The sequence below is a fragment of the Vespa crabro genome, chromosome 1 (assembly GCF_910589235.1).
Source record: "Vespa crabro chromosome 1, iyVesCrab1.2, whole genome shotgun sequence".
Taxonomy (NCBI): Eukaryota; Metazoa; Arthropoda; class Insecta; order Hymenoptera; family Vespidae; genus Vespa; species Vespa crabro.
Window position 1 is genome coordinate 14,578,280 of NC_060955.1, and position 14,862 is coordinate 14,593,141.

Sequence of the window (14,862 nt, forward strand, 5' to 3'; positions counted from 1 at the left end):
AAATATGAAATTCATTGATATTTTTTTAAATGGGAGAGGAAACTAAATTTTGTTATCCTATACAAAAGTTGGAAAATAGATCAGCACTATTGGAGCTGATATCTCCATTTCTAATAAATGGACATTCATTGAGAAGATTCTAGATAGCTTAATGATTAGAGTAATGATTTCAATTTTTGTCGATACATAAAGCACGTCAATAAGTTTGTTGTATATTAATAATATATATTAATATATTATATATTAATAATAATTATATAATAATTATATATTAATCATACGTTTGTTATATATTAATAATAATAATTCTTATCGGTATCTTTTCAATATGACCAATGATTAAATTTGATTGATAAGCAGATACACTGCTCCTCAAGTATCTCACTATTAATAGGATGACATTTCTCAACCGTTAAATATTAATAGTTATATTAATTGGCTCCATATGTTAGTTTTGCAGAATAAACAAACATTTCACAATTTAATCTACGAAGGCATAATTAAATCCTATTAAGAGACATAACAACAGATCTTAATTACTTTGGAAATGTAATAATACATCACTGTAGAAAATTTAAAAACACTGAAGAAAAAATAAAAAATAAAAACAATATTTACATACAAAATAAAACAGGTATGAAGCATTGGCGGATAAAGATGTTTACGAATCGGATGCCGAGTTGTACACAATTGACGATAATGTTTTAGGTAATGATGTTGAAAGACCAAATACAGTTAAAGCAAATAAACCATCTCATTAGTAGCGCATAGATAAATTGAAGAATAAGAGTTAGAAAGATTTAAGTCTTATAATGCATAGTATTAACCTAATGAAAAACACCAGACAACCACTATTTATGGTTACTTTGACTGCAAATATATAAATAAATAAAAAAGCTGAGAAATTTCTAATATACAACAAGATAACCCAGAAAAGTTACATCAACAAGAAAAGAATAACTCAATATCATATGTGCCAAACATGGGGACACGTAACTGCATATTGATATACAGACTCAACTTATCTGAAATATGTGCAAAAGCATTTTACCAAAGAATGTAAGAAGCCATTAATGGAACCAGCAAAATGTGTCAACTGTAGAGAAACTCACCCAATGCTACTGTATGCAAAGAGTACGTAACAAGGTTGGAACTAATAACATCAAGAAATATATACAGGGCATAAAAGAAAAATACTAAGACATCAAAAGCACAGATCATCAAACTTACATTTAACATTGTAAACCACATTGAATTCCTCAGTGTAAGCAAATTGCTAAAATAAAAAATAACTACTAGCAATACTTATCGATTATTCACATCAAAAATTCGATTTTTACATCAAAAATACAAATTAATCAAAGTAAAGATAAACAAATATTATTAAATAGAGAGCAATATTCAAAGGCGTAGAAAATTCCAATGATAATAGTCCCCAAAATAGCAATAATATTTTTACAGACTTTATATCACTAAATAAAGAAATAAGAGAACTAAATGATATTATTAACGTCCTTAAAATACTTCAGAGGCTGTCAGGGAATGTAAAAGCCATAGTGCATTAACAAACATCAGACCAATTTCAATTATTACTGAACTTTTGTCAAAATCTAAGTAATTAATAATTTAATCCTATGTAACTGGAATGCTTATGGATTAAGAAACAGATTAGATAAGGTTATAGAGTTCTTTTAATTTAAGGTAGATACAGATCTGGTTATTGAAATTAGAAATAAAGATAAGCTAAAATTGAAAATTCGAAATTATATATGCATTAGAAAAGACAAAGATAAAACAGATGTTTAAATGATATTTATTAGAAATAACATCATTCAAGCAAGTATAAATAAATAATATGTTATATATAAAGTGCTTGTATATAAAATTAGCAAATAAAATTCATATAGTATCGATATATCATAGCTTAAATGAAAATTTCTCATCTAAAAATCTAAGAATAAATAAAATACTTAGCTTAGAACATAGGTGGTTTAGTTATTAGTGATCTAAATGCATGTTATATAATATGGAACTGTCATTATATCAATAACAAGGGTAGATTATTATATAACTTTATGTGAAAAAACAGCAAATATTTCCAAGAAATACTGCATTCAATATATGCATAACAGTAATTAAAAGAAAAAAATAGTCAGAATTGTTAATGATACGAGTGTCAATTCCAATTGTGATAAAATTATGATGATGTTATTAACCCTGTAACCATAATAAATTTTTGCTTAAGTAACAGACATCCATCTGTTACGGTTAATGATAGCATTTCTACCAAAAGCAGAGTAAGAGCAGATATCTCACAGGGATTACTATTGAAACTATGTATTTAAATGATATTTCAACATTTTTGCTAAGACACAATCAATATTATTTGTAAACTACACGACCACACAGATCCACACTCTTTTAGTGTTATTATAGCAGTCAAGTTAATACAATTACACATAAATATGTTAGAGAACTTTCACAATTTGTGGAAAATTCTCTAAATGCAATCAAAATCAAAGTAATAGTATTTACTAAAAAATATCCTGATAGTAAAATTTTACAATAACATACTAATAATAAAATTTTAATCAATTAAAGTCAACGGACATAAACAATACCAACCAATATAGTAAAATATTTAGGAATCCACTTGAAAAAAGTACACATTTCAATATCATTACACACAAGTACACACACATATATATAAAGCAGATTTTTACGCAAAGCCTACTCACTATTAACAAATTTGGGGTTAGTAATATAGTCCTACGTCATTTCATTCATTTACATAGCAAAACCCACATAAAATGTAACCCTGAGTTATACAAGTTTAAAAATTGCTATGAAAGTTTTAAGAAAGGTGTATCCATTGATGATATCCAGAGCTGTTCTAGTATAATAACTTGCCAATATTGTGGTAGCGATTATCTCTATTTAGTGATGAATTAACAAATTATAATGCCGTATCGAATAATTTAATACTACTATGAAGGTATCGATACCTGTTTAATATTTTTATAAAAGTACGATACCTATTTAATACTTCTACGAACATTTAAACACGAGCGACTTTTTGTTTTTTATTGGTTTTGTCTCTTAAGGCACTATCACACATGACGAATTTACTTTAGTACTCACCGATACTAGTAGCAGAGACTAAATTGACGCATTAAATAGTTGTTACTATCTTGTCATGCATAGCTAGAGATATAGTGATGAGATCTGCAATACAAGTTGTTTCTTTTCTTCCACTTCATTAGTCATGAAAAATTGCACCAGCATTGAAAAATTACACATAATAATATAATCTTAACACAAGTTGGAGAACGTGCTACATAGAAACTATTGCCTTATCACATGCGATGATTACAGCACTTGTTCGCGGCGACTAGGTTACTAGCCAGTAGAATTAAACATATTTAATTGAAGTCACCAGAAGTGTTCGTAATAACTATTTGGAATAGTAGTAGCAATTAATCTGTTACACTAAACGATTACTCGCGATTACTGCAATAATGGCAAGTAAAGTTGCTATTTATGATAGGAACTTTAAAATTTCGTTCGTTAATATCCAATGTCTTCCTTTTGGTGTATCGATACATTAATACGAGTATAGGAACTTTTCAATTTGATATCAATTTAAGAAATATCTTTATCAAAAATAGAAACGAAGTAACTAAAATTTCAATATGTATCGATACTTTCCATTATATACTATTGAATTGATTGAACATCATCAATAGTATCAGTGTCGATCCGATTATTAACTCCATTTCATAAAAGTAGACAAAAGAGTCTGAATAACTTAATGGTTATAACGAAAAGCGAAAGATCCTGGTTCGAGTCCTCGGTCTTTATTACCCAACGGCCCAATTTTCTTCACGAATCTTACAAAAATAGAAATATCTTATATCTTAAAATGTCATCACATTGAACAAAAATATCATTTTTCTAATTTTACGAATAATGCTAACTTATTTATAATACTACTTGTTAAAGGTAATCTATTTAAGTATTCAATTGTTATATTTTAATAGTAAGGTCAATTTATATTTAATATGTAATACAATTTTAATGTACTTTTTAAAAAAGTATATTATAATATCATCGTTGTAAATTATAGTATGTTATAAAAATACGTGAATATGTTCTCCTCTGCTTTATTTTGTCTTACAAGATACATTATAATATTAAAAAAATTATAGACTTGACGCACGAAAATCTATTGCAGTGATGCACTTTGAAAACCGATATTTTCATTTATTTTTCATTTTCATTTATTGTGTTCACAATAACATCAGATAGGATGTTTTAGGATGTTTTGAATTTGTCTTAATTTGCTTTACAACTTTTATAGTATAGGAAACAATAAATTTTACCCAAACAATCTTACGCCCCCACTTTATCAGATCCTTTATCAGAATCCAAATTAAGCATAAAGAAAACTCAAAAAACTTGTTTTTATTATCAAAAGTAATGAAAATATTCACGCTTCCAGTTGTAGGAAATTCATTTGATGATTAGACAGACATACATATCGTCAGACGATACGTATATACGACTATATTGAGAATAAAATATATAAAAATATTAGATCATTTATACCTCTACGATATATGTAAATTTATGATGAGCTTCGAGAAGCACATACAACCGTATCTTTCTTTCGTAGGATGTTACGATTGCCCTTAAATAGCTTCATGCGGTACGCGATTTACATATCCGAAGGTTAAAAAAGAAAGAAAATTCTTCTCGCCTACACGATTAGTTCATGATAATAACATTGTCTACGATAACAACGTAGTATAAAGGAGAAGGGATTCAAAGCGAAGGGACCACGTTTTTGTGCAAAAGAGTACGGATTTAAATAATCTCGTCGTGAGTTTCTCGATCACGATCTAGGTTTGTGGAACTCTGAGTTCCACATTTAATGAAACCAACGACGTTGTTATCAACGATTCAATGTAAATTCTGTTAAGTCTCAGCGCGTGCTCGTTCATGAAACATACGATAGAGGGAGAAAAGGGATGAAAAGAACGAACTCGATGAGTCCAAGAATTACTTATCAAATTAATTCTGAAAGTGTAAACTTCTTCTCTCCTTCTTATCTCCTCCTGTTGTCATCATCGTCATCGTCATCTTGACTTCAACTTAATGAAGCTCTCCTCACGTTTTTCTTACATAAGTAATAAAGGTTCTGATCTTATTGCATCATAAAATTCACTTTCGGCCAGCAGCTAACTAGCACCAACGATTCTTTGTACTTGTATTTTATAGTAGAAAAAGATAAATAAGTATGTAAAATGTTAGAACTATCGGAAAATCTATAGAATTGTCTTCGTCTCGGGAGATTTTGTTGGAAATAAAAGATAAGACAAATAGAGTTGTGCGAAAGATGAAAGCTTCGCCGGATTTCCTCTGTAGCGTTAGACTGGCGAGTTCAAGGTTAAACGTAAGCCCTTCCATATATATATATATATATATATATATATATATATATATATATATACACTTTCCCATATCTCTCCGAACTTTTGAAGATGCTCGTTCGACCTTGACGGTGACAGTTATTCAATTTCGACGAAGATAACGAGTTTTTCGCGAGCTTTGTGCGGACGAAGGAAAAAGAGAAAAGAAGAAGCAGAAAGAACCATGATTTTGTTTTTATGTTAATCAATTTCTTTTGATAGACACTTAATGCGAACTTATAAAAACTCAGAAAAAACGATAATGAGAAAGAATCAGAAAAAAAAAATAGGATCGATGAAACGTCGAATTACCAAATTCTATATTCGTTTCGTTTGAATGTACTCCATAATTTTTAATACTCCATAGAAGAAAAAAGAGAAGCAGTAAAATTCTACAAGAATGATGTTATCTAACATGTTCTTATCGTAAAACGACTTTAAGGCATTATAAAAATGTTGTTTCGATATTCATCGCATTTTATCTTCTGGATAATAACCTTTCCTTAGCATCTGAGAAAGACAACTTAGAAGTTAAGGTTGATCGACGAGTCGGTCGAATCTGCAACGATACGAGTTAGCAAGGTATAGTCTTAAGAAATTCCTTTTTCGAAGGACATTTGTTGTTAAGTGCAGATACACATAAATATCCCTCTTGCGAGATTGTCGCTTATGAACGTAATCACTTAGGAGGGAGCTCCTAAGTTGCAGTCTTGCGGCTTTGATGCAGTCTATGTTCTTGCCAGCTATATTCCATGATATAAAAAATTATGCCATTAGAGCTATAGACTGTCTTTTCGCGCTAAAAGAATCCTTTTTAAACATAGTAAATTAGGTTCTCTTAAATGTACCCACTTCATGTGCTTGGATTACATTTTTTCTGTTTTTTTCTTTTCCTTCTTCGATCGTATGTTTTTGGACCACTAGAAAAGGTATATTTAAGTCACTCCTTTTTTGTCTATCAAATGTAACCGACTATCTTCCTCTGGCGCAAATTGCAAAATTAAAATGGAATCATACAAACCGAATAAACGTTCGTCGTATTATGATACGTTGTAACATGTATTCTTGGAAGAAAAGTATGTTTTCAGGTCTTTCGATACAGACGCCGCTCGTGATTTCATCTTTCCATCCGATTTTTCTTTTTATTTTAACTTCTTGACATACAAATAAAAAAAAAAGAGCATAAATAGAGCATCTGGAACATTTTAAACAAAACAGAATCGACACACGAGTGAAATAATTTAATAATTTAATAATGTACTGTACGGCGTCCACCGGAGACCGTTCCTGATGTCTCCCAGAGGTCATTGTATGTCAAGGGGTTGAGAATATATACGTGCTTCAAAGTGATGAATTTTCATCACCATTGCTCTGATTCATAATCAGAAGGAGGAAGAGAGAGAGAGAAAGAAGAGAGAGAGCCTTGATCTCTTCTTGATACTCAGCGAGTATCTATCTCGCAAATTCTATATATGACCTTAGTAACGAACCAATAGCATTATTATCAATTTATAAGGAAATCCAATGTAGAAGGAGGTATGAATACTTAGGAAGTTTACTAGGTTATTTGATCATAGACCATATAAATAGAAGAACAGTTCGTTAGGTCCGGAAGGATAACAAGGAGCAGGATAAACTCGTAATCGAGAATAACGTCAAGAGAAGAAGAGGACAAAGATAAGGACATCAGTGATATATAAAGAGAATTGCTAGATTTCAAGCGATGAATGTTTGATTCGATCTAGCCCGAGCCGCTGCTCTTCGCCTTTCATTTAAACAATGCTAATTAGAGAGCAGAAAGGGTAATGGTAGCGAAAGGTTTTCTCTTAAAGGACAGGAGACCTGTTCCAGTAGCTTTGACTAAGGGAACCAGTTTGACGCGTCACACGACGCTTTCATCAACTAACTCGATTTTGATCGTTAACGATTCCTGCTAGTTGACTGGCGTCGCGTGTCTAAATCTATCTTTTCTGTTAGCTTTAACGAAAACCTGCCGTTGATTACAAGGTCGTCGATGACCTCGTTTGTTCGAAGGGAGGTTTTTGATTTTTATCTTAAGAGAAAGAGAAAGATAAAAACTTCGTGGAACAAATGTAAATACACAGATATCTGTAGAATTAGTGAAAAAAATTGGACCATATTAACTCGAGAAACCGGGTCTTCCGCTTTTTAGGTGGCTACTCTAAGCATTAAACTATTCAAGCCCTTCGGTTAATCTTTTCACGAATAATTTGTATGAAATGGAAGTGCTTGCTCCCACACACATTCGACTCGAATGTTCTTTAGACGTCTTTATATCTTTATATCTGAAACTTTTTGAAGATGTTGAACTATTAAAATCCTCTTCCTAATTCCTTTAGTTACCGTTCATGTCGCTTCCATCGTCGTTTCGTCTTTATAAATTCTTTTTTTATTAATTTTTCTTGTATTACTACACAATTTCCGAGTATATAACGATGCTAGCCTCCATCTCACTTTTGACACTAAATTGTAGGATTCGTGAAAAAAGTTGGACTGTCAGATAATCTGGAACCTGGTCTCGAACCCGTCTTCCACTTTCCAGGCGGCTGCTCTGATTATTAAGGTATCCAGACCCTTGGATCAATCTCTTCACAAATGCTTACTAGTATGAAATGAAGGTGCTTGCTATCATATATCAAAGATATTTTAGATCACATATTACATTTCGAACTGCTTCGTCGTAAAGCTAATAAATAAAAATTTATTTATACGTACATATATATGACTTACAATTGGTTCAGTAAACGTTCAATAAACTTCCTTTAAACTTATCAATACTATACGTACAAAAACAAATGAATTCACAAAATAAATATTGTTTTTCCTGTAAGCTAGGTTTATTCCTTCACACCACGATTTATTAGATAGATAACAATAAAGAAGAATGAGAAAGAATTTTTCATAGCTTATCGACTTTACGGACTCCATTCTCTATTTTACCTTCACCATTCATTCATACGTTTAGCGACATTCGAAGATCTTTCTTTCTGCGCTTGGAAATAAAAACGTAATTGAAAATTACATTTATAGAAGTACTTAAGGCAAGGTATGCAGTGTAGAACGTTTACAAAGTAAAAAGGTGCGAGGTTTGCTCAAATGCCAGATAGGAGGATGAGTTGCTTCGGCTTACCGGACTCATGCCAACTCACTCGACGATAAAATACCTACTCGAACCACGTATGCACTCAAACAAAGAGAAAAGAGCTCGCAAAAGGTCCGAAAAGGTAAATAAGCGAACCCATAGCCTTGCTTTTGGTCTGCGCGAAAATCAGCGCTGCGTGAACTCTCGATGACTCTCGATAATCGAAACGGCCCAAAGAGTTAATTAAACTAAAGGTAGTTTCGCGAATTTTCGATAAATGCTCGATTCAATTTTCCTGCAGTTACGACCTCGTATGCTGCTTTTTTTAAACTCACTCTATCTTATTTATTCTTTGCTTTTGCCAGACAACTTCGATGGATTTGATTAATTTCAATATCACTTTCAACTCGTAATTTGTCGCGACTAATCGATCACACGAGGAATAAAAGATTTGACACAAAGGAAGGATATCATTGATCCGATAATCTATACGTTGAATCTGGCTTGAAAACGATAAGCTTATCTAACTTATCCTTTCATCCTTCAAACAAAAGTCTTATAAAGCGAAACACAAATACTTTCTCTCAAATAAATCAAAAAATTATTTAACTACATCTATATATTGATTTAGATCTCCTTTGACGCGGAATACTGACGCAATAGTCGTAATTTTATTTTCGACATCGTCCCCCTCGCAAGTAAGCATTCAAGAATTTGCTTAACTACGGAAAAGTCAGCGTTGTACGATCTATGAAAAGTCACTTATATCTTTTTTCAAAACTTTTGTTCAGTTTCTCATTGAGATGTATCTTATGAGAAACATGTCGAAAGTGATGGTTGAGAGTAATTTGAAAAGTTACGTTTAAGCTAATTAACTCTTCTGAAAATGTATTTCACCGATCGAATTCCATATTTTCCCTGGTAGTCTCGATTGGAAAAGTTAGATGAGCACTCGACTCGTCGGAAAAAACATTTCTTTCGAGCACTCTTCTCCTTTAGCACTCGATATGTGCACGCTCGTTTCAAAACCTACCATGTCTATAGTTTGATCTGTATCCTGCGTCGAAAAAATATATTTTACGAACATACACGCTTTCAATGCGATTACTCGAGCTTTCGTATAGGAACGTTTTCAAAAAGTCACAAGAGATCAGAAAGTTCATATTTCGTTAAAGGGTCATATTTTTATCTCGCGTGTCATCGTAAAAATTCAATGAAAGTTTAACGCGTTTAAAAAAGAAACCTTTTATATAAGGCGTTCCATCTGAATAATAGACGAAAAATATCTGTCTCTTCATAGGTTTTATATAGAAAATATATCAATTTCTTTTGTCGAAAAAGAAACTACAGAACTTTTAAATGATTATCGAGAAAAAAAATTCGTTTGTTCGATTCGAAAGTTTTTTGAAAATAACGAGCAATCATCAAATTGACGTCAAACATCACGAACAGAGCTCATATGAACGATCGAAGACTCGATCGTTAAGTTAGATTCGTCGTTAGTGAAGATCGAAAAGTCGACTAACGAGATGTACTTGAAGTCTCCCTTGAAATAACTCAGTCCATTCAAGAGTCCATTTCAAGATCGAAACATATTAGTAATATTATGCGCTACTTGGCTAATTATTTTCCACGCAATTTCTTTGAGTCCATTAAAAGAAGAGAAAAGGAATTTTTTATCGGGCTTTTCAGCTAACGTTAACATAAACTTCTCGGTGCCACAATTGCTTATTTAGAAATTCTGCCCTAACTTGGTTTTTACGTGAAAATTTGAACGTCGATTATTACAAAATACATTCGCGATCGGTGTGAATGAAAACGGAATCAATGCCGCAAGCGTTTCAAACAACCGAGTAACTTTGCCATATATAATTCATAAGAATCGTTTATTGGAAGGCTAAAGCAAATTCGAAGGATAAACGTTAAAATAGCAGATTTACCAAAAATCGATCTAAATGAATCGAATAAGTACTTAACAGCTATCTAAATCGACAAATTTCATTTAGAATGCACAGAAGATAATGTTAAGGTACGTATGCATGCTCAGAACCATCTACTCTTTAATTCTCCCTTCTCTGGTTTAGCAACTTACAATAGCGACTGTATCGATTTTTCTATGGATCTATTTGAGAGGTAGATATTGAGTTTCTCTATGGCAAGCATATCAGTTATTATATTTATCGTACAGATTTGACACACATGAGATAGACCATGACACATACAACGATCGACTCTGTCTCTTGAGTGTCGAGAAGACGAAAGATCGATGCGATCGATACGATCGATACAATCTATGGCAGGCGTGAGTCATCGTACTTTATCTTCAAACGCTATTATCTTATCTATAATAAAAAATCTCAGATAAAATGTACTACGAGAAAACGTTCTGATAGAATGACAAAATAGGAAATAGGAAATAGTTTGAAAACAAATGTTCATTGAGTGAAAAGACAAAAATAGCGATAAAAGTCTGAAAAAGAATGTTTCTTGTCGGTTTTTCATGAAACACAAGCGAGGTAGAAGAGGTCGTTGCGGTTGAGTTGCTTCAGGTGAGACATCCTTTTTAACCCACCTAACTTCGGACCAATTATAATCTTGAATTATAAATCGAGCATAACGAGCCTGACACAGCAAGCTGTTCCGTGCTATTTAAAAAGCCGGACGCATGCGAGAACGAATAACGGAAGAATTCACGAGAGTCGCCTTTCGACGGGAGATTTCGTTGGCTGCAGTCGAGCCGAGGGTGAACTTGGCGCATTCTAAATTCGCACACACTAGGACAGTGGCTCGTCATGCATCCCCTCGGCTTCCATTCTAACCGTGTGCCTCCTTTCCTTTGTTTTTTTAGCTTTCGCAAACGTATTTTGCCCTAAGCGAACCTTCTACGAAAGCCTGAGCATATATGTATGTTTGTATATACAGTACCTCCTGCAATTGACTGTTTTATCCTTTTTTTTTTCTTCTTTTCTCTTGTTACGTTCTTTCTTTCTTTCTCACCTTTTTGTACAATCCAAAAGAAGTACGACAGTTATGGCTCAGACTATTGAAATTTAATGAGCTAGTCGAAATTACAAATAATCTTATCCCGATTAGAAATATGAAAAAAAGTATTTTTTCGCAACAGTAAGCGTGAACTGCAAGCTTTTCTTCTGAAAAAAAAAGTATTTACGGTAACTTACTTGATTTTTACTTCATTTCGATTCGATCAAATGGAATTAAATAACAACAATTAAGGCGGCAGGTCGGATAATTGTTTTTTCATGGTAAATCACGATGAACGTATCCGTAAGCGCGGTTCCAGATAAAAGTAGAACTGCCTCATAACGAAATTTATTGAACGATACACATGTCTCTTTCGCTCCTGGGAAGGAACAATTCAAAATTCTTCGCAATTCAATTGATAAACTTATTGAAAAAATCAATAATTCAAAAGAATTTTAAAAAATGAATTTCGAAAAGTACAGAATTTTTTATTAGAGAGATGAGCTAATAATAGATGAACAGTGACACAGACTTTGTATAATTAATTTTTTACATCGAAGGAAACTAAAGAACAAAGTTACAATATACACTTGGGGAAGAAACATAGTAGAGTGGGGAAAGAAAATAGATCTGCTTTTATCAGGAAGACAGACGCATTAGCGGATGTCGAGGGGAACGAAATAATTAATCTGGTAACGTACGTATAGTTAACGTCATAAGGATGTCCTTAAGAGGATTCAACGTCAAATAAATAAAGAATAAAAGGAAACGCAAAGAGATACTATGTCTCTTGATGAGAATAAAGGAGAAATGGTATGTTTAATCTTTTATTAGGAATCACGTTGAAGAAATTAAGAAAATATAGCTACATATTTTCAAAATGATGGACGGCGAAACACTTGGATTGAAGATGATCGGGCGTTAGAAGTCTCATAATCTCTATAGAATCGAACGTTACGTTTGTTCCAGAGGTGACGATGTACAACGATCGATCGAGTTACTGGACAAAGTGCTCTCAGAGTACGACGAGCACGAGACAGAAAGCGAAGTCGGCAGTGGTGGCGGCAGTGGCGGTGGCGGTGGCGGTGGCGGTGGCGGTGGCGGTGACGGTGACGACGGTAGCAGAGGTGGCACCAGTGGAGGTGGTGCTGGTGGAGACGAAGTCGTTGGCGACGGAAGAGGTGAGGGTATCGTCGGCGGTTTCCTCGGAGGTTGTGGTAGCAGTACGGAACCCAGTATTGGTCTTACACCCGACGACGAGAGTCCGTCTTTAGGTACTATGGAACATGATTCCTTCCTTTTTTTCCTCTACCCTTCTATTCTACTCTCTGCCTTTTTATCTATCACATTTATTCGTCTGACTGATACAGATTACGAAAAGAACAATATCATATTCTCGTTAATGTATCGATTTTATTTTACTTTTCTGATAATTGCTCTATTTTTCTTTCTCTTTATTTTCTTTTAAACTTATCTAGAGAACGTTGAAATAAGAATATAGATTATGTAATGATACATAGTTGTCATTTAAGAATTTAGAATAATTCAAATGATTTTTCGTATATATATAATCCGAAAATTCTCAAATCATTATATAGAATATTTTTTCTTTCTCTTGTTTTTCGAAACAATAGATCATTAAATTTATTCGCAGCCGCCTTGCTTGCAAACATGGGAAGAGCCAGGAAACTACATAATGCTTATCTTCCTGCGCTTGTTTAATCAATTTCTATAGAATAAGCTTTATACGTACGTTATAAGCCAATACAGTAATAACCAAGTATTATTAATTGCATGGAACCGTTAACAAGGATCTATTAACTTCTAGGAGGGCTATTTACAGTTTAGTTTGAATCTCTTCTCGAATTGTGATATTAAATTGATCGAGAGGTATCGACGTGTGATGAAAAAAATCAGAAAAATTCATATAGTATTTTTATCAAGGAAAAAAATAATTATATAAATTCTATTTAAATTACAAAGTTATCGGAATATCACTTTTGAAGCTTTTTATGTATTATGATCAGTTTAAAAAATAAAATGTTAGAACTATAGAGAATCGAGAAAATTGAATGTGGTTTTTTTTTCGATAGGACATCAATCGGAAGATGATGGTTACATGAGTATGAATGGACGGAAAGCGAAAATGGCGTTGGTAGCATTACGTCCGGTTCCGGATTGCCCGGAACCACAAGACTCGGCGGGATTACCATCACAGGAATTTCCTCCGCCCCCTGAAGAGGCAGAACGCATCATTTCGACTCTTTTACCTATGTAAGTTCAGCTACGCAATCAGTTCTCTACCAATAAGATAATTAATTGAAAGTAATTTTAATGCACATTAAATTTATCTTTTATTTTTTTCTATTTCTTTATCTTGTCATCTCTTACAACTTACGAAGGATTGCTGTGAAAAAAAGTTTTTGCTACCAATGTAAACAGCTATTTAATTTAACTGTTAAAAGCATCACTTTCTTATTTTTATGACAAGAAGAAAAATGATACTTTTCTTAGAAATTTATTTTAGTACTTTTTTTCTATTCATTGTCTATTCATACTTGTATCGGATCAAAAGTATCCTTCTTTTCGAACTTTGACCACTAAAGTCAAACCGAAATATACCTGAAGTAAGCTAAGAAACTTTATAGTTAAGAAAATTTAACTTTCCTTAAATTTACTTTCTCAAGAACTTTGATAATATTCTCCGACCTTCGAGGTAAGACCTTGAATGGCAATTTGAAAAATCGGCGTAATTACTCTCCGCTTCTACGTGACGTAAATAGAGATTAACAGTCCTCTTAATACACCTTCATGATTGTGTTAACAAAGGTCATTTCTAGCATTATCTTTTCCTTCAATGTTTAACAATTTTACATTTCTACAAAAAAATTAAACAACGCTTTCCCTTACCTTCGAACGCGATTTTAAAATTTTACTCGAATGGAACGATATTCTCAAAGTTGCTTCCGTTTGAAGCGCAAAGTAAAAAAGAAAAAGGAGAATGACGACTAAGTTTTTCGTTCGCGAGCGATTTTCTCCTTCCATTCTCTCTCTCTCTCTCTCTCTCTCTCTCTCTCTCTCTCTCTCTCTTTCTTTCTTTCTTTCTTTCTTTCTTTCTTTCTTTCTTTCTTTCTCGTTTTCTCTCTCCGCCTGTCTATCTTATTCGTGCGCTCGACACGTTGGTCGAGATTTTCTCGAATTTCCTCGACAGTAAACGTTCCAATGCTTGTATCCGGAGTGTCGTAACAATCGAGGCGAAAACGAAGAGCGAGAGAGGAAGGAAAATATCGGAAAACACGTTCGAGT

At 33.0% G+C, this 14,862-nt stretch overlaps 1 protein-coding gene across 13 annotated transcripts in view; it reads left to right on the forward strand.

Moving 5' to 3' along the window:
* The window catches only part of LOC124430019, a 100,309-nt gene that overhangs the window by 65,966 nt on the left and 19,481 nt on the right, over positions 1-14,862 (forward strand). For all 13 annotated transcript variants that reach the window (XM_046976222.1, XM_046976051.1, XM_046976397.1 and 10 more), the window contains 2 exons: positions 12,526-12,830; positions 13,650-13,830. In XM_046976222.1, coding sequence (XP_046832178.1) covers positions 12,526-12,830; positions 13,650-13,830 — 486 coding nt within the window. The remainder of the gene's footprint in view (positions 1-12,525; positions 12,831-13,649; positions 13,831-14,862) is intronic.